The 21,639-nt window shown below is 45.3% G+C and overlaps 2 protein-coding genes across 2 annotated transcripts; both read right to left on the reverse strand.

The window, feature by feature from the left end:
- Positions 1-1,850: 1,850 nt before the first annotated feature.
- On the reverse strand, positions 1,851-18,346 carry LOC310866360 (H(+)/Cl(-) exchange transporter 4-like; the record flags this gene model as incomplete). Its single annotated transcript, XM_083775969.1, has 12 exons — positions 1,851-1,888; positions 2,040-2,197; positions 5,570-5,757; positions 6,977-7,208; positions 7,756-7,875; positions 7,966-8,102; positions 10,910-10,980; positions 11,944-12,004; positions 13,038-13,160; positions 16,945-17,016; positions 17,521-17,601; positions 18,323-18,346. The coding sequence occupies 12 exons, from the start codon at positions 18,344-18,346 to the stop codon at positions 1,851-1,853; spliced, it is 1,305 nt and encodes a 434-aa protein (XP_083632095.1).
- LOC310866361 (fibronectin type III domain-containing protein 7-like) lies at positions 18,323-21,191 on the reverse strand (the record flags this gene model as incomplete). The annotated part of the gene is made up of 8 exons (XM_083775970.1): positions 18,323-18,389; positions 18,818-19,050; positions 19,172-19,233; positions 19,336-19,476; positions 19,616-19,876; positions 20,325-20,585; positions 20,677-20,937; positions 21,053-21,191. 8 exons carry the CDS (start codon positions 21,189-21,191, stop codon positions 18,362-18,364), a joined length of 1,386 nt encoding a protein of 461 aa, XP_083632096.1. The 3' UTR covers positions 18,323-18,361.
- Positions 21,192-21,639: the final 448 nt, after the last annotated feature.

Here is a 21,639-nt window from a genome sequence, read left to right on the forward strand (position 1 = left end):
GCGTCAATCAGGTTCAGCCTAGCTGTAAACTCAGATGTAATGTACTCAACCTGTTCTTTCCATTCCCCTGCAATATTAAACCTATGCCCTAGGTAGTTGTATGACTCATGTAGGTCATACACACGTATGGGCTTTGAGTTGATGGTGAACTCAGGGGTTTTGTCAGCCTCAGACTTATACCAGCGGTTGCCACCACTAGGCCTCTGGTAGAGAACAGCACACTTAGTGTGTTTTGCCTCTAGACCGGACCAGTCCAGAAATCTATCTGTTCTAGCGAGCATGTTTTTAATAACACTCTCTTCCCGAGAGGCTAACTGTACGTGGTCCTCATAACCCTGGATGGGGTTTGGGGACAGCACATTGGGTGGGGCACAGTCACACAACCACTTAATCCACCCATTGATGGCAAGAACAAAGTTAATGGCACTCCATGGGCAGCCTGTTGTAATGCCTACTTGGAGAGGTATTGGGTCTGTCAGCTGTTTCCCACAGATGACTTGTATGAATGATGTTTCATACACATCCCTAATAATGTCAATAAATACCCCAGGTAGATTTATTGATTCTAAATTGGGTACATCCCCACTGGTCTTTGGAAGCGGGCTCGGGCGGGGAAAAATAGTGCGTGGCCCTAGTGCACTGGATGAACGAGTATTTAGAGCCCTTTGGATTGGGAAGCACTCCGGCGCGGCGCTGTGACGTCATATACCCAGAAATACGCACTGCTCAGTGTCTACACTCCCAATTGGGATTCACCTATTGTCTGTCAGCCAGGGAAGCACACGAGACAGGATACATTTCATGAACACTTTATAGATGGTGGGGAGGAGGGAAATGTCTCTCCATGTAGATGGATCATCAGGTACATTGTCTTTTTTTGGGATACGGTGAATCATGGCTCCTTTCCAGGATTCGGGCACTCTCTTATTGTCCAGGCAGACATTAAAGATGGATGTTAATTTCTCACATGACTGTGCAGTCTTAAGACTTTCATAGGTTACCCCATCTATGCCACTAGCCCTGTCATTTGGTAGGCTGTGCAAAACAGACCCTACTTCATCAGGTGTAAAGTGGGAGGTGATGGGAAAGGCAGCGGGCCGTACTGGTTGTAGGCTATTTTCCCACGGTGGTAATGGGAGTGGATCACTGATCATTGTCTGGCTGCGACATTTATTTTCATAGTGGTTTTTAACCATCGTGGCGTCACTGGGGCAGGGAGGCGGGTCGGGGTACTCGCTGTCATTTAGAATGATCTGAATCGCTTTCGATCGTCTGTGCTGCCACAAGAAGGAAAGTTTGTTCCTACTCACACGTTTGTGGCGCACCCGGGTTGTACTGGAGCTGAGCTGGGGCTGAATTATGTCACGTACGTAACACAATTGCCCCTCGATCCATTCCGCAGCGGTAGATTGACTCAGAGCCTCGGGGAGGGGGCGGCTGAGAGGAAACCTTTTCAGGATCCGCATCACACACACACACACACACACACACACACACACACACACACACACACACACACACACACACACACACACACACACACACACACACACACACACACACACACACACACACACACACACACACACACACACACACACACACACACACACACACACACACACACACACACACACACACACAGTCAGTTTGTGGGAGGGGAGATAAAAACGGAATAGTAAAGGAGACGAGGCTGGCAGACATACAGCTTCATTCACTGTGGCTGGGCAGATACAATGTATCCACTCAAAGCACAGAAACATCAACGGACAGTGAAAAGGTTAATAATGTAGTAGTAGTAGGTGAGAACATTAGATTGGATGAGGCCAAACCAGCCTCAAATAGGAAGGTCACGCTAATGAGACTAGGTGGGTGGTGTGGGGCGGCGCTAGAACATGACACAGAACTAATATATTTTATGATGAATGACGGCACCGCTCACAGGGTCTGGTCACTAGATGTCCAAAGGGCGAAAGGAAAACTAGATGTCCAAAAGAGATAATCAGATGACTGGAGGAGGGCGGTTGGTGGTGTCCTACCTGTGACGTTGATAGGGACAATGTCTGTGGGCACGTTCTTGGCCACCTGCCTCATCTTCTCCTCCGGGGTGGGCAGGGGGGGCGGGGCCTTTTTCCACGCCGCCTGTCCGTCAGGCACGTCCACGCCGTCCTCCTCCTCGTCGTCCCCGCGGGGGGGTCTGGGGCCTCATGGAGAGCAGGGACGACGAAGCCGTGGACTGCATGGGGGGAGAGAGACACAGAGAGAGGAGGTTAAAATGAGAGAGCCTGATTTAACCTTGTTGATCAACTGTCTTTGAGATTGGGCTTCAGGCTACACACCTGAGCCTCTGAGGAGAGGACAGGTTTGTGTGTGTGTGTGAGCGAGCGTTGCACATCTGTGGCTGCTCTCTGTTTACTACTAATCTTCTTCAGAGCAGTTGAGCGCACCCAGAGACACACACTCATGGGTTATTATGTATCCAAAGGCTGTGACCTTTAGAAGCCGGGGGTGCAGTAAACATGTTCATGGTCAATCACACCCGAATGGTTGCATGGGCGCACGACACACGCGCGCACACGCACACGCGCGCTCACACACACACACACACACACACACACACACACACACACACACACACACACACACACACACACACACACACCCCATGCAGGCGAGGAGGGGATCTGAATAGATTGTTGCTACAACGTGAATCCTTTTGGATTTACACTTTAAATACAATGTCCCCAAAGGGAATGAACGAGGACTTCCCCATCAGCCATTTTTTTAAATAATTTATTTATCGTATGCTGTATATATTTGAATTGTTGCCAAAGTAATAATACCTGATTATGTGAATCACGGTCTTAGATTCTATAATAATCATGATGTCTGTCACATTTTACAATTTAGGCATTTAGCAGACTCTCTTAATCCAGAGTGACTTACATTAAGCAAGAACAAAAAAAGCATGGGAATACATCACATAAAAACATTTATCAAGAAACATGCGTAAGCTATGAAAGTAACGGTGGAATATCTATATAATGAAACATTACATATAAACTATACATATCAGGGCTCGAGATTAACGGCGTCCCGACGTCCCGGGGACGGTAAAATATCTATATAATGAAACTATACATATAAACTATACATATATACTACTATGCTATACATATGTACTATGCCGTGCTATGACTACATACAATGCAATTATAGTGCTGTCTACATAACATGCTATAAGTCTGTATCAAAGACTGGGAGTGATGCTGCAGTTCTGACTGCAATGGGAAGTGCATTCCACGGGGCAGCCCGTGCCCTATACACACACACACACACTGATTAAGGTAAGCTGTGTATGGTTAATTGCTTCTCTGTGGGTGGTAGGATCCTCCCCTATAAAGGGGAGACTGCAGGCAGAGCTAGTCAGTGATGCTCGGGCAGGCATCATGCTGACAGCCCAGTGAGAGAGCTGCTAGGGCCCAGTCCAGGGGCATAGCCTAGTGCAGTTTGGTTATTTTTCCATTGTCCTAAGTTTTGCATTAGGTATTCTTGAGTTCTTCATTTTGTACTTTTGGCCAGTATTGTTTTTGCAGTTTGATATTCTTTCATTGTGAATATCTGCACCGGAGCTGAAGTTGGGAGAAATAAAATCCACAAAAAGCATCGCTGACGTTTTTGGAGCCTTGGCCCTCGGGCAACTTCACAATGTCCTTTTGCTTATTCCACTGTTGTGGATTTGAGAAATGTGTATTTGTACTGTATTTAATGATATTTCATTAATTGATCTAATGACCATGTTGTGTTGGTTCCACCCACTGACTACTAACGTGAGTACAGCATCTTGCAATGGGTCTGGTCCACAAGATTCGATACACCACCAAGATACCCATGTACCTGTCTAGATACTTCCTTAATGTAAACGAAGTCCACACCCACAACACCAGAGGGAGTGCAACAAACCATGTACAACCCAGATTCGGCACAAACAAGGGACTAAATTATTTTCGCTCCTATGCCACCAAAATGTGAAACGCCCTACCAACAGTCATTAAGACATGTGAATCTCTTGACTCCTTCAAAACCGCTCTCAAAGGGCACCTACGGATGGCTGCAATTCGAAACTGGCCTCTGTAAAATCTGAATCCCCCTACCCCCCCCCCCCCCTTTCCCCTCACTGTATATGTATCTTTTCCCTTTTGCTTCCTATATGATGAATTCCTGTTCTGTTCTTTAACTACATAGAAATGTCTATTTGTATGTCTCTTAATGTTTTGATGAATTGAACAATGTGGACCCTGTTGTAAACAAGTGTAATGCTTAATTGGGTCGTCCACTCACAGTTAACAGTCTTTGTATTGAGTTTGTACTTGAAATGTACTGTAATTCTACAAACTGTTAATAAATATTTCAATCAATCAATCAAACCCGTGGCCGTGGGTGTCTATTTAAGTGGGTGGATCACTGACATCTTGAGTTTGACCAGATGAAGAGCCTAACCCTCTAGGTGGCGCTGTCCTACAGGAGGACAGTTATTAAACAATGTTTTTGAGTGTAAAATCAGCCATTACGACGGCATCAAGGCCCGCCAAAATACATTTTAGTCGACTAAATCAACCATAGATTTAGTCGACTGAAATCTTATGACATTTAGTCGACTAAAACTAGACTTAACACCAAGACATTCCGGGTCGACTAAAATGTGACTAAAAACTAAACGAAAACTATACATTCGAGAGACAAAAAACGTCTAAAACTAAAAATCATTTAACCCATTTTGGGGCGGGAACCCCTTTTGGTGTCAGCATCATGTTATGCTTTAGCTATTGAAAAATAGCAGATCTACAAGCTCATAGCGCGCCACCGAGTGGCGCGCTATGAGCTTGTAGGTCTGCTATTTTTGAAAAAAATCGAAGAACGACTGACATAGAAACATAACTTTTTCAGAAAACTGTCAGGATGTAGACGACGTTTTTAGAATCTGATCTCAGGTCAAAACGGGTTAACCCATTTTTTGACCCACATTTGGTGTTAGCATCATGTCGTGCTTTAGCTATTGAAAAATAGCAGATCTACAAACTCATAGCGCGACACCGAGTGGCGCACTACGAGCTTGTAGGTCTGCTATTTTTGAAAAATCGAAGACACTTTTAGAATCTGATCTCAGGTCAGAATGGGTTAATAATGAAACTGTCAGGATGTAGAAGACATATTTTAGAATCTGATCTCAGGTCAGAATGGGTTAATTTTCCTGCGACCAAAACCAACCGACGGCGTCTGTCTCCCTCTCTCTCACCTGCGTGAGCACGGCGAGCGGCGGTGGTGAGGTGACCACCGCTCCGGTGGTGAGCTGACCACCGGAGCTGAAATAACGTTGAGCGGTGGTGAGTAAAAACAGAGAGAAGGGCTGGAGCGGTGGCGGTGGTTTTCTCTTCACCGCGGCTCAGTGACGTCATGTTGTAGTTCGGTGGTCACCTCACCACCGAAAACCCAGACTATGTATGAGCCTTAACACTCACCCAGACAGCCCCCCCCCCCCCACCACCATGGTGTAGAGTCTAACACTCACCCAGACAGGCCCCCCCCCCCCACCATGGCGTAGAGTCCGGGGGTGACGCAGTCGGCTCCCGGGCGGCACCAGTTCTTGAAGATGATCCAGTCGTGGTGGTGGAACGCCATCTGCTCCACGGCGATGCCCACCATGCGCCCGGCGATGGCGCCCACCGCCATGCTGGGGATGAACAGGCCCGACGGGATCTGGGGGAGGGGGAGGGGCACATGGGGGAGGGGGAGACATGTGAGACATGAGACTGAACAATTAACCCATTCTGACCTGAGATCAGATTCATAGAGGTTTCCACTGGACACACACTGACTGTCTGACTAAAATTTATTTACGGCTGTTATCAAAGCAGACCTGGGCTTCCAGAACACCTCAACAGTGCCACAGGCTGATCACCTCCATGCCACGCCCCATTGATTGATTGATTGATTGATTGAAATATTTATTAACAGTTTGTAGAATTACAGTACATTTCAAGCACAAACTCAATACAAAGACTGTTAACTGTGAGTGGACGACCCAATTAAGCATTACACTAATACAACAGGGTCCATGTTCAATTCATCAAAACATTTAGAGACGTACAAATAGACACTTCTATATAGTTAAAGAACAGAACAGGAATTCATCATAAAGGAAGCAAAAAGGGAAAAGAAACAGAATATACAGTGAGGGGAAAAGGGGGGGGGGTGAAAATGTGTGAAATAATGTGTTCAAAAGTAGCCCAGACCAAGTAGTAACTGCATACATTAATATACTTTTCAGATGGTCGACATTTCTCGTTTTAAAAAAATCATTTTTTTAGTGGTCTCGTAAAATATTCTAATTCATTGAGATGAATGATGATGATTTTATTTTCATGAGCTGTACTCTGTAGCTCATCAAGATTAAAACAAAAAAATGTTTTAAATACTTCACTTTATGAGTTGAGAATAATGGAATGGAAGTTTCACTTTTTTAATTATATTACAGGTGAAAATGAACTTTTACAAAATATTCTAATTCATTGAGATGGAGCTGTAGAAACAGTTTAGAAGCCTTTTTTCTTTTTAAATGGGCTTAGTTATTTAACCCTAATTTAACCGCAGGAACCCCTTTTGGTGTTTTAAATATTATTATTGTAAATATGTTATTATTTAGCTATTGAAAAATAGCAGATCTACAAGCTCATAGCACGCCACCGAGTGGCGCGCTATGAACTTTCAAAAATAGTGAAGAGGATTTAGAATATTTGTTTTTAATTTTGAGGTCTAATTCTGAGGCCTAAATGGGGTTTAAGAGACGGTATACCTTCATGCCGAACGTGAATAATAATAATAATATAATAATATTTATTATTAATATACCTTCATGCCGAACGTGAATAATAATAATAATAATAATATAATAATAATAATAATATTATTAATATACCTTCATGCCGAACGTGAAGATGGTGATGACGATCTTGAAGACCAGCGCCAGCGCCAGCTGCCAGAGGGCGCTGTAGACCCCGGAGCCCGCGGGCCTGTCGGGGATGTCGTCCACGGGCCGCGACATGTTGGGGTTGTTGACGTAGTCGCACAGCTCCGACGTGCTGCGCCGCGTGTACGGGTTAGGGAACGCCACCAGGGCCGTGATGCAAGTCACCTCCAGAACCGGGTACCTGGGGGAGGGAACAGGGTTTAGTGTCACCTCCAGAACCACCTCCAGAACCACCTCCAGAACCGGGTACCTGGTGGTTGCGGACCAAATACATATAACAAAGATTTGAGGCACAGTTTCACGACTTTAAAAAAATAGCTTGTAGATCTGCTATTTTTCAACAGTTAAAGTATAACATAATGCTTGGAACACCAAAAGGGGTTCCTGTTTTGAACAGGTTAACGGTGGTTACCTGCCCAGCTGGGTGGTCTTAGAGGTGGTCTTAGAGGTGGGTTTAGAGGTGGTCTTAGAGGTGGTCTTAGAGGCGGTCTTAGAGGTGGTCTTAGAGGTGGTCTTAGAGGTGGGTTTAGAGGTGGTCTTAGAGGCGGTCTTAGAGGTTCCTACCTGCCCAGCTGGGTGGTCTTAGAGGTGGTCTTAGAGGCGGTCTTAGAGGCGGTCTTAGAGGTGGTCTTAGAGGTGGTCTTAGAGGCGGTCTTAGAGGCGGTCTTAGAGGTGGGTTTAGAGGTGGTCTTAGAGGTGGTCTTAGAGGTGGTCTTAGAGGTTCCTACCTGCCCAGCTGGGTGGTCTTGCGCCGTCGGCACCAGGCGATGTTGGCCCGGATGAAGAGGGTCCCCCACAGCCCGCCGAACACGCCCAGCAGGATGAACGGAACCAGCTCTGCCATGTACCTGTTTATATTGGACAGAACCATGTAACCATGTAAAGTCAATGTTAATTTAACTCTGAGAGGGTACAAATGGAACCGTTATTATTCCTACCAGGGCGTGTGGTACTCCACGTAGAACAGCACCAGACGGCTGTTCCCGAACGGGTTGATGGAGCGCAGGGTGAACGCCGCCACCAGGGCGGCGAAGAAGGACCGCCACAACGTCTTCAGAGGGAAGTAGTAGCTCACCTGAGGAGGAAAAGACAGGGTTTAATAATAATCTTTATTTAAGGATATTCATCTTCACAGTTTGACTCCATAAAACGCTTTACCCACATTTTAATCAAATATTCTACGCTGGCAAGATTGTTTTATTACCTTTGCAGCATACGCGGAAATAATTTGTGCTTTAGATCCGTGAAAATGTGGCCGTCAAACTGTTAAGAGGATGGACAACTACTAAGTAAGTAGTCCCACTGTTGATATGCTCTGTGTGGCCCTCAGGTTAATATCGGAGTTTAATTACTTCAGTCTAAATTAGTAGCTTAATGAATAGTATAAAATTGTTATTGACCTTTTTTATGTCCGATGTATGTATATTTAGTTCATAGAGTAACTATAATTGAAGGCATTTGAAATTAAATTAAAATTTAACTTTTCAGGATTCCAAAAATAGCTGATCTACAAGCTTGTAGATCTGCTATTTTTGCTATGAAAGTAATATGCAATGTGGCCCTCCGGAGTGAGTGTGGAACTATAGTGGCCCTCCGGAGTGAGTGTGGAACTATAGTGGCCCTTCGGAGTGAGTGTGGAACTATAGTGGCCCTCTGGAGTGAGTGTGGAACTATAGTGGCCCTCTGGAGTGAGCGTGGAACTATAGTGGCCGTGATGTGACATTTTTCACAATCCTTATTGCTCTCTTTTGTAATATGACCAATGTTTTAAGTTACTTTTATAGGTATTACCCCAGATCTCCACACAATAATTAAGATATGGTAAAACCTGGAATAATACGGAATGTACAGTGCCCCTTGATTTAGAATTAGTTTTGATTTCCCCAGTATAGAGACAATTCTTGCCATCTTAGCTCGTACATATGAAATATGGGGTTTCCAGCTGATTTTGTGGTCTAGTATCACTCCAAGAAATGTTATTTGATAAACTCATTCTATATTTACAGTGAGTGTGGAGTGAGTGTGGAACTATAGTGGCCCTCTGGAGTGAGTGTGGAACTATAGTGGCCCTCTGGAGTGAGTGTGGAACTATAGTGGCCCTCTGGAGTGAGCGTGGAACTATAGTGGCCCTCTGGAGTGAGTGTGGAACTATAGTGGCCCTCTGGAGTGAGTGTGGAACTATAGTGGCCCTCTGGAGTGAGCGTGGAACTATAGTGGCCCTCTGGAGTGAGTGTGGAACTATAGTGGCCCTCTGGAGTGAGTGTGGAACTATAGTGGCCCTCTGGAGTGCGTGTGGAATTTGTGATAATGGGTAGATCTCTCACCGTTTGGGGGTTAGCGGCCCCCAAACCAAAACTGCTCGAGCGAGGGAACCACGACGCAGTGGAACGAGGATCATCGTAAAGTCGTGTCGCTCGCCACCGCCACACAGAGAGAACGGGAGTGTGTGTGTGTGTGTGTGTGTGTGATAAAGCTAATCATTGAATGAGTATGTTTCTATACACGCATGTTGAACGATTATATGTCAATAAAGCTTATTTTGTGGTTGTGTGTGTGTGTGTGTGTGTGTGTGTGTGTGTGTGTGTGTGTGTGTGTGTGTGTGTGTGTGTGTGTGTGTGTGTGTGTGTGATTATACGTCAATAAATCATATTTTTGCATTTAGGACGACGCTGGTGCAGGTGTTGTGTCTGGAGGTAAGATTATTTATTTTACTTGTATTATTTACTTGTATTATTCTAAATACATTAGGCCTGTTGTAATTGGTGAGACTTGTTACATTCAAGTTGGCGTACTGTGTAAATGTATTTTTTTGCACATCATATAAATAAATATATCTATTTATTTGATGTTTCTAGGTGCTGAGATCAGCCAGCCTCAACCCTCACCCCCCAGATCCAGTCCAGCAAGGCCTGGAAAAGCCAAAGGCAAAGGCAAGTGTAAGAGAAAATACATTTGTTTTGCTTTATTTCTAAAACTTTTACACATCACATGTGACTTCATTCATCAGAATTGCCAGCATAAGAGCATCATTGCCATAGGATTTTCCTAGAGGCCTGTTTAGGGTGAAACCGAGCTGTATAAAACTGCCTGTATCTAAAGAATGCAACATGCTACAAACATAATTGTTTTTTCTGGGTAAAGAGGAAATGCTCCTCTTTCAATTGGTATATTCCGTGACATGTTCACATTATTACAAAAATATGCTATGGGTATATAAATGTGACTGGTCAAAACTTTGAGATGTTTTTCTAAAGTGTTGGACTCATTCAAAAGCCTATATTTTGAAAACTGAAAAGGATAGAAAATGTATCTCTTTTCCTGGTGAAAGTAGAGGATTCTAGCTTTCATTTGATGTCTGACATGGTATTGCATTATATAACACAGCATAATGATATGTGTCTTGTAATATGAATGATCAAAAACGAGATACTGAAGGGTGCTAGACTGAAAAGTGCTAGACTCATTCAAATGGCTACATTTTGAAAAGTAAACATGATATAAATTGTATGTCTGTTCCTGGTGAAAGTAGAGTGTTACAGCTTTCATTTGATATATGGTATGTCTCTGTCACTATAATAGGGAATATGTTATGGGCATAATAGAAGTGTGCTGCAAACAAATGAAACGAAATACCAAAGCATTTTCCGAGAGGCCTGTTTAGGGTGAAACCGAGCTGTATAAAACTGCCTGTATCTAAAGAACGCAACATGCTACAAACATAACAAAAAAATTCTGAGTAAAGAGGAAAGATTCCCCTTTCATTTGAGATGATATTGTCACATTATGAAATAATATGCAATGGGTCTTCAAAGTTCAATTTCCGGCAAATGAGAAGAATGACTGGGATAAATTAGGGCAGTCAAACTGTTAATTTGAACCCACCTCTTCCAGACTGAAGAGAACTCCTCCAATAGGAGCTCCGAACGCCACCGACACCCCAGGGGCCGCTGCTGCTGATAGGACACATACAGCGGTTTAACGTTTTGGCTGCTTCTGATTGGACCTGGTCAGAGAAACATGCACCCTTAATGATTGGACCTGGTCAGAGACACATACACCCTTAATGATTGGACCTGGTCAGAGAAACATACACCCTTAATGATTGGACCTGGTCAGAGAAACATGCACCCTTAATGATTGGACCTGGTCAGAGAAACATGCACCCTTAATGATTGGACCTGGTCAGAGAAACATGCACCCTTAATGATTGGACCTGGTCAGAGACACATACACCCTTAATGATTGGACCTGGTCAGAGAAACATGCACCCTTAATGATTGGACCTGGTCAGAGACACATACACCCTTAATGATTGGACCTGGTCAGAGACACATACACCCTTAATGATTGGACCTGGTCAGAGACACATACACCCTTAATGATTGGACCTGGTCAGAGACACATACACCCTTAATGATTGGACCTGGTCAGAGACACATACACCCTTAATGATTGGACCTGGTCAGAGACACATACACCCTTAATGATTGGACCTGGTCAGAGACACATACACCGTTCATGTTTGGTTACAAAACTCGCCCGAACACTTTTATTAATAATGTGCATTCCTCCTTCCATCACACCTATTTTACACATTTGCATAAAACGCAGTCAACGTACGTTGACTACTGTTCTTCACTGAGGAAAGCTGAATCAAAACTGAGCTTTTTTTTAAAGATTTGTTTACAAAAATGTTTAGATTTTCATTATCGTGAGAACGATGGCTTCCATTTTCGCATTGCAACTTTCCAGGACTAGAAGGCCTGCAGTTTTTATTAGCTTGTATTCCCCATCATTAATGTAAATCGCTCTGGATTAAGAGTCTCTGCTAAATGCCTAAATTGTAAATTGTATGATGACTAAAACTGAGGCTAAATATATTGACAATTTTGTCAACAAATACAAACAAGGCTAACGCCAGGGCTCCACCAGGCGCGTTGCATTTCCGTCGCGTCCTGCTCGCGTCATGGTCTTGATCTGTGTGGCAGAACATAGAAGAATAATACGTCTCGGTTAATGACAGTCAGGTTCAACTGGCTGACTGGCTGACTGACAGTGGGCAGTTCAGAAACCAGTCTGTGTCTCATAGGAGGGCTGTGGGCAGTTCAGAAACCAGTCTGTGTCTCATAGGAGGGCTGTGGGCAGTTCAGAAACCAGTCTGTGTCTCATAGGAGGGCTGTGGGCAGTTCAGAAACCAGTCTGTGTCTCATAGGAGGGCTGTGGGCAGGTCAGAAACCAGTCTGTGTCTCATAGGAGGGCTGTGGGCAGGTCAGAAACCAGTGTGTGTCTCATAGGAGGGTTGTGGGCAGTTCAGAAACCAGTCTGTGTCTCATAGGAGGGCTGTGGGCAGGTCAGAAACCAGTCTGTGTCTCATAGGAGGGCTGTGGGCAGGTCAGAAACCAGTCTGTGTCTCATAGGAGGGCTGTGGGCAGGTCAGAAACCAGTCTGTGTCTCATAGGAGGGCTGTGGGCAGGTCAGAAACCAGTCTGTGTCTCATAGGAGGGCTGTGGGCAGGTCAGAAACCAGTCTGTGTCTCATAGGAGGGCTGTGGGCAGGACAGAAACCAGTCTGTGTCTCATAGGAGGGTTGTGGGCAGGTCAGAAACCAGTCTGTGTCTCATAGGAGGGCTGTGGGCAGGTCAGAAACCAGTCTGTGTCTCATAGGAGGGCTGTGGGCAGGTCAGAAACCAGTCTGTGTCTCATAGGAGGGCTGTGGGCAGGTCAGAAACCAGTCTGTGTCTCATAGGAGGGCTGTGGGCAGGTCAGAAACCAGTCTGTGTCTCATAGGAGGGCTGTGGGCAGGTCAGAAACCAGTCTGTGTCTCATAGGAGGGCTGTGGGCAGGTCAGAAACCAGTGTGTGTCTCATAGGAGGGCTGTGGGCAGGTCAGAAACCAGTGTGTGTCTCATAGGAGGGCTGTGGGCAGGACAGAAACCAGTGTGTGTCTCATAGGAGGGCTGTGGGCAGGTCAGAAACCCAGTCCACCAGTGACCCGTCTGGACCTCTGCTCACCTCAGGGATCCCGGAGCCACAGGCGTACGGAGCGAACACTCTCACTAAGGACACGGCCAGGAAGGAGAACAGCAGAGCCCACAGGATGTACAGGAAGTAGTTGAGGAGGTACGACCCGGCTCCCTGGAGGAGGAAGATACAGAATACAGAATGATGTGGTTATGGTTATGGTTATGACCCCCCATCTGAAAACATGTAGTTCCAGGGGACCCCCCCCCCCCCCCACCAGAAGCAAAGATTTGAGTTAAAAACATTCGCCCTGAAAGAATATATATTCAAAGATTTGTTCCACGTTTCCAAGATTTTTAAAAAATAGCAGAACTACAAGCTTGTAGATCTGCTATTTTTTTCAATAGCTAAAGCATAACATAATGCTATAAACACCAAAAGGGGTTCCCGCCCCAAAATGGCTTAAACTCCCAAACATGTGGGTACAGAATGCTGCTGACTGTGTTGCTGCGAGCTGGGTTTTCTGCACTCAGCGTTGCCGTTCTGAACGGGAGTGATCATTTAGTGGATTGTAGGTTTTGAACAAACCACCACTTAGTTACCACTTACGACCACGTTTATCCAGCCTGCTCCTCTGACTCCACTCCACTGTGGAGGTGGCTGGTAGCAGCCAGCTGAGTCATCGTGGTAGCCTGCCCTACATGTCACGCCAGACACACACACACACACACACACTAAGGCTGTCCCCGAACATTCAGGGTTCGAATGTTCGCTCGTTAAGGTTGGCACTCGAATCTTAATTTATGGCCTTGAACCATTTGTTTTTTTAATTTTTATTATTATATTTTTTTATTATTATATATATATATTTTTTACTCCGAAATATATCTCGGCGAGAATGCGATATGCATAATAAGAGTACTATGTTCATGTTGTGTTTACAATAATTTGAAAGTCCTGCAGACGGCAGAAGAGACAAACACAGTAACACACACACACTCAATGCGCTTCTGAGAGTAGCCTACATACACAGGTGGAACAAATTAATGAAACGATGAAACTAACGATCAAGCTACGCTCTCGTTGCCTGCCAGGCTGCCAGCAACTCATTCAACTCATGGCTCATTTTTATGGAATGATGAGCTCGCATCAGGGAGTAGCTGACCATTTCGTTGCCCTACTCGTAGGATATTTGTGCTGCACCCCTCCCGACGAGAGTGCTGCGAGCCTATTCCTCCTGCAGTCGCAGATCGGCTATTTTCGCTGTTTGCGAGGATGCACACACGGCCGCTCGTGGCACGGCCCCAGCAGCGGAGCACATGTCATCAGAGCCACTAGACGGTGTGTGTGTGTGTGTGCGCGTGTTGGGAGAGAGAGAGGGAGGGGGAGACGCGCTACACGCTGCGCTCTGATCATGTTCAAGACGGATATCTCGTGTTGTCATTATAGTGTATTAAAAGTAAAGACGGTTGTATCCACACTCAAAATGCACACCTTCCCGGTCGGCCAACCCGGTAGCAACCCTCACCAACCCCTGATGAACTTAACCATTATTTCACTGATCGTCTATGCAACGTCGCCCCGGAGGATCTATTTATGAATTGCAGCCTGGTTAAAAGCACTCAGAGAAATTAATTAATTAGAACCAATTAACCAAATGGTTCGGATGTTCGCTCGGAAATTCCTGCAAATGTTCGAGTCCTAAAAACAGGGCTAGGGTACAGCCTTAACACACACACACACACACACACACACACACACACACACACACACACACACACACACACAGTTGGTATATGGTGTTCTTGCTTACCTTCTGGACATGACGCTAGTATGTCGCAGGGACTAACCCCCCCCAATCCAACCCTTGATGCTGAGCGTCAAGCAGGGACTGACCCCCCAATCCAACCCTTGATGCTGAGCGTCAAGCAGGGACTGACCCCCCAATCCAACCCTTGATGCTGAGCGTCAAGCAGGGACTGACCCCCCAATCCAGCCCTTGATGCTGAGCGTCAAGCAGGGACTGACCCCCCAATCCAACCCTTGAGTGTCAAGCAGGGACTGACCCCCCAATCCAACCCTTGAGTGTCAAGCAGGGACTAACCCCCCCCAATCCAACCCTTGATGCTGAGTGTCAAGCAGGGACTGACCGCCCAATCCAGCCCTTGATGCTGAGCGTCAAGCAGGGACTAACCCCCCCCAATCAGACCCTTGAGTGTCAAGCAGGGACTAACCCCCCCCAATCAGACCCTTGAGTGTCAAGCAGGGACTAACCCCCCCCAATCAGACCCTTGAGTGTCAAGCAGGGAGGCACTGGGTCCCATTTTTAGAGTCTTTGGTATGACCCGGCCGGGGATTAAACCCCGACCTCCCAGTCTCAGGACGGACACTCTAACCACAAGGCCACTGAGCTGGTTCAGTTCTATACCTACATTTATATTTGTAGTACGGCGGTGTCGTTCGCCAAAAAGAGCAGATCTACAAGCTAACAACGTGTCGAGGCTCGATGCATTTTAGCTTGAAGATCTGTTCCCCTTGCTTCTACCGCACCGCCCTCGGCCCTCCCCCTTTTAGCACTCTGTGCTCATATGCCGTGTGTGTCTGTTGTTCCCTCGCAGGCAGCACAGACTAGAGCGTCAGAGTGAACGCAGCATGATAGCGTCCCCGACACGTTTAATACTAAACTTATTTGTAAAGTTCGAACGCCAACTTTTAACCAAATGCGGGAGAAACACTGTTCACGGCTGCACGCACAAATAAAGAGTGCACGTGCGCACGCACATGACGGATTATTATCGGTCAAAACAATCCTTAGCGTCGCTTACAAAAGCATGTGTTGCACAGCATGAATGATATTAGTAATCACCGACCTGGCTGGATAAATATCAGTGGTCCATCCATTGTGTAACCTGCTTAACGAGCAGCGGTAGGCAGCCGAGTAAGTTACCAGCTTAGTAAATTAATAGTCTACCGTAGCTGTGTGTCAGATGTTCTGTCTGAAGCAGTCAAAGCCAAGGAGAATGTTACAATTTAATTCACAATCGATCATCTTGCCCAGCATCGAATATCACATGATAGAACAGCAGGATAAAAACGGATAGTCTGTCTATCCATCCATGCATCCATGAGCAACATAGATAGATAGCTATAGATAATAATTTAATTAAATTAATCTATCTATCTATCTATCTATCTATCTGCATTAAAAAAAGTCTATCAGCATAAAAACAAATTGGTTATATAGATTGTATAAAAATAAACATAAAAAATATATCCTGATGAATATCAATATTTTGATAATTGCTGAAAAGATATTGTGATATAATATTTTGCCATATTGCCCGTCCCTACCTCATATCACTTTATTAAAGAAAAATCACACCAGTGTGAACCAAGTGGTGCAACTCCCGTGCGTCCAGCAGGTGGCAGCCATGTCACATACTCCTCTCGTTCCATGCTCACACAGACACACACACACAAACACGTCACACAGACACACACACAAACACGTACCGGGCATTGTAAGCTGGATGTAGAAGTGGTTTGCACCACTTAATAAAAATCACACCTGGGTGAAGTGAGGGACACTCTTTATCATCATACATCATTCACACGGGTGTGATTTAAAAACCCTAAATAACCCTAACCCAAAATAATACTCTTCCCTCTTAAACACCAGCAGCCCAATATCGCTGGTGGAGAAAGCGTCGCATCGCGATGCATTGTGAACTTGTAGATCGGCTATTTGCAAATGGCCAAAATGTGTATAGTGCTGAAGTGGTAAAGGTATGTTTTGCAATAATAATCAAAATCTACAAAGTAAATGTGTGTGTGCGTGCGTGCGTGCTGAATCCAGCATATGTTAATAACATATAAATTAGATTACAGCATCTGTTGACTGAATGAAATGAGACAGAAGATGAAACAAACAGGCCAGAGATGTGATCAGTGCACTCACGTTGTTTTGATGCAGGACTTGAAGTACTTTGTTGATCAGAGCGTGAACTCTGGTGGAGCCGCGCTCTTTGGTCTGTGGAGAAAGGGAAAGGACAATTTTAGCTTTTGCATTTTGGAAGGAAATTACTTGTATGCAGAAGGATAGCAGCAAATGGCGGTAAAACCATTTAGGACTGAGACCAGATTTTACAAAATGCCTTCTAAATCATGAGTTTTCTGAGAAACCTATGTTTCGATTTAGTGGCCGCCGAAAATATGTTATTCCAGGGACCTCCAGAAGCAAAGATTTAAGTTAAAAGCGTTCGGTGTCAAAGAAAATATATATTCAAAGATTTGCACACATTTTCATGATTTTTTTTAAGCCAAAATGAGTTAATAGCACAGGCAGACTCTTCACATTCTAGAGCATGTCTGAATATAAAAGTAATGTCAGAGCTGAAATCGAAATGTATTATGAAATAATACACGCACGCACGCACGCACGCACGCACACGCGCACACCCACACACCCACACACCCACACACACACACACACACACACACACACACACACACACACACACACACTCTCTCTTACCAGGGTGCTGCCTGTTAGTCCCTCCAGCTTGCGTCCGTCCCTCAGGTCAGAAAACATGTCGCTGATTGATGTCTTCCCTGTCTTATTGGGGGAAAAACAAACAAAACAACATAAGAAGATTAATTCAATATAAGACAGAGATGGACTAATAGAGACTAATGTATGATATATGTATATATATATACTAAGATGACTAATAGAGAGATAAGATAAGACAGAGATGGACTAATAGAGATAAGATAAGACAGAGATGGACTAATAGAGAGATAACTGGCATTTTTTTAAATCAGCATCGGCTCACGTCTGCATTCAAAAGGCAATATGAAATATTATGTAGAAGCATTTATTTGTAACCATAAAAAGGTTGTTGACTTATCATTTTTAATAACAAATTAATTGGCCTGCCTATACATACTTAAACAATTAGATCACAACACATACGTAGTCACTACCAAGTGAAGATGTATTGTGTTGTGTGCTTTCGTTTATGCATTGATAAAGATTAAAATCAACTGACACGCAGTGAATGTTCAGAGTAACAAATGCGTCGTTGACATCTGTTTTCTCAAAGAATATAAAATAAAAGCAGTTTATATCATATTACAGACCTGCTGTTCAGTGCCATGCCATGTTTGACAGAGACAGTGCAAAACTGAAAGAAATGATCCTGTCCAACTAGTGTCTGCGGGTCTCCTATTCTACAGAGATGATCTCCAGACCCCCCCTAACACGTTAAAGTATTGAAGTAGGTTCCTGGGTTCAGGTCAGTGATGATGAAGCTCTTTCCTTCCACAGTCAGTACCTGAGATTTACAGGTGATGTCCATGGCCAACGTCAACAGTCATTTCTCAAGTGACATCTCCTTCATCCTTGAGTGTAAAGGAAAAAGCAACACGTAAGTTTTGCTATTTGCTATCTATGATTTTGTTTAAATTATATGTTGTGAAGCAGCTGATCTCCTCTGTCTGCTCAGGGACTAATTCAGACCTGGTACTCTAGATGGCAAACCAGAAAACTAGCAATTGTCCGGGCCCCCATGCAGGACTAGAGGGCCAGTGCTATGAAGCATTCTTAACCCATTCAGGCCTAAGGCCGATTCTAAAAACGCCTCTAAATCCTGACCTAAGGTTTCTGAAAAACTTCAAATATTGATATAGCAGAATCAAAATTTTTACATTTTTGAATACTGTACATACTGTACAGAACCCAAATATGGGTTCCCGGCCTGAGGGGGTAAGGTACAAATAGGGAACCCCGCCCAGAATGGGTTAACATCAATGTGCACTGAAGCGCGTACCTGATGTGACACGTGTTTCTCCACTCTCCCCTCCTTCGTTGCTGGCTGTGACGACCAGGTGACTGGACGTTGACTACGGAGCAGGACAGGCTGCCTGTGCTGCACACCTGGGACTTTGGCGAGACGCTGTCGTCATACACTGTGTACGTGACGGCATGTACGGAAGCATTCCATGAGACTGTGGCCGAGGAGAAGACACCGCTGTACGTCACTCCTGTTGGGAGGACAAGGAGCTGTGGAGGTGGAGGGGAGGGTTTATCGTTAGTATTGATTGTGATAAGAACTGCCCGAACGGCACAATCACATACATGCACCAACGTGACTTTTGAACAATATGTATCAGTCTCAGTGTACCTGTATTTCCACTGCGAGCCACTGATTGGCCACTGCTTCCACCACAGTTCCTGATTTCCACACTGGCGACGTAAGATGAACCACAGGGCAGGGGCATCTCGTAGGCAGTCGAGTTTGTCCAAGAGAGAGGTCGAACAAGGTCTGGTTGTCCCCGAGGAGACTACCCGTCATGGTCAGCATGTACTGGACATGTGAACAGGGGACCTGTGTCCAGCTGAAACGCAACACCTGGCGTGTTCGTGTTGTGCTGCGTGTTGTGTGTTGCGGCAACAGCCGAACCTGCACGTTGTCTGGAGCACAGGGAGCTAAAAGGAGAGAGTTGGACTGGTCATTAATACATCAACTGTCATTGTGGTGCGACGTGAATACAGAAACTATCGTATAGAATAGGTTTTAAATAATCGCAAAACATCCGTTTCTTGTAACAACTGTGAGATTTCTTACCAGCTCCAATGCGTACTGTGTCACTGACAGAACTGTTGCATGTCCCATCTGAGGCCAGTACAGTGACGTTGTACTGGACTCCACACCGAAGGCCCTCTATGGTGCAGTTTGTGTCCAAGCTGTCACAGCACAGCCTGGCGCCACTGTCGTCCTGGGCGCAGCCGAAGTATTCCACTGCACCACTGGCGGGAGTCCAGGACAGCAGTGCCGACTGGTTGGCACAGTTGTACTCAACTGAGAGGTCGACTGGTCGGCATGGGGCTTAAGGGGTTGGGGGATTCAGAGTTTTGAAGATGCTTTTCTGAGTGAAGCACTTAAATGGGCATTCTACATTATAAAGCTAACGGTACGTTCTAACAGCAGGTGACACAGCCCCAAGTGGGCGGTGGAACGTCATTCGAAAACATGAAAATAATGTTTCTTTGTTTACCCTCCATGAATGGTGATACGGAACTCCCTCTAGGAGATTTGTATCACCCTGAGTCGCCGCTGTTCGCCCGCTGTTAAAACGTAGGTTGAGGATAGTAAAGAAAGCATTGTATTGGTGCTTGTATGTGTACATGTTTTTCATTTTTGTGACCAACTTAAATTTTTATGTTTTAAAGAAACCCCTCAACAGACCCCGGGGTTCGCACAGACATTACAGGGGAAAAGAATACGTGTACATGTGTTTCTGTGTCTCTGAGCTGCGTTTTTAAACATGCGTTACCTGTTTGCAACTGGATGGTGGCGCTGGGACGACTGTCACACAGGCTGTTGGCGGCGGTGACAGAGAACGTATAGAGGACGCCACAGGCAAGGTCATCCACCATACACGTGGTGCTGGTGGAAGCAGTGCAGTTTGTCGCGTGGCCTCCACCCACCGCCGTCACCGTGTACATCTCTGCCCCTAACGTTGCGTTCCACGATATGGTTGCTTCATTGGACAGACAGTCCAAGGAGCCGTTGATGCCTTGGGGTTCGCATGGACCTGGAGAATACACATGAGAGGGAATTTGGTTGGTCGGATGATCGAGGGTTTAAGAAATGCAAGTTGTTGTTGTTGGCCACCCATACAGTACCTGATGAGATGTTGACTGGTGGACTGAGCTGGCTGTCACAGTATGCTTTGTGAGCCCTGACTTGAACAGAGAAGGTAATTCCGCAGGGCAGACCCTCGACGGAACACGTATTGTCGGAAGACGTGCACGGGAAAACTGTTCCGTCACCACCAGTGACGAAAGCTGTGTAGTTGAGGGCATCGGTGCTGGGATTCCAGGAGATGGCCGCTGTGTTAGAGGAACAGTTGACCCTGGCGCTTATATTCTGGGGCGGGCAAGGGACTGGGGAAAATGATGGATTGTTTTAATTAGATGAATAATCTACAGGTGGCAGCATGCAGTCAGTCAGTGTATAGAGTAAAAGTGTTCTCGTGCACGTAAATTCTCCATCTCTTACCCGAGCTGAATGTCAGGGTCTGACTCGGATCACTGGAGGAGTTGCCGTTAATAGCCTTGACAGCTACAGTGTAGTTGGTGCCACACGTGAAGTTTCTAAGGGTACAGTTGAGTTCAGAGGACAGGCAGGTGGCATTCATAGGACTACTCCAGGCAGACACAGAGTACTGTACTGCCCCCCTGCTGGCAGACCAGGACACAACAGCAGTGTTCCTGATACAGTCAGGAGCTACCGAGACGCTGGTAGGAACACATGGCACTGCAAAGAGACGATGGAATACAGCGTTAAACATTACACAATATAACTGGGCTCAAAGATATTCTGTATAGTAAATGATTAGAACTGATCGGAACAAGAAAGAAATGTAACTAATTGTAACAATTAAGATCTAAAATCAGTATTATGATGAGTGGACATGCTATACGTACAGTATGTTGTTTATTTTTAGTTCTCATGAGATTGCATTGTGGGGTGGCTAAATGATTCATTCCTCCCCCTTTACTCTCCCAGAGATATATGCTAAATATCAGTGTCTTTGGTGAGTGTCTCACCTGTTTCAAGTTCCACAGCTGAACTTGGTTCACTGT

Source organism: Protomyctophum parallelum, assembly GCF_964188405.1.
Source record: "Protomyctophum parallelum genome assembly, chromosome: 11".
Taxonomy (NCBI): Eukaryota; Metazoa; Chordata; class Actinopteri; order Myctophiformes; family Myctophidae; genus Protomyctophum; species Protomyctophum parallelum.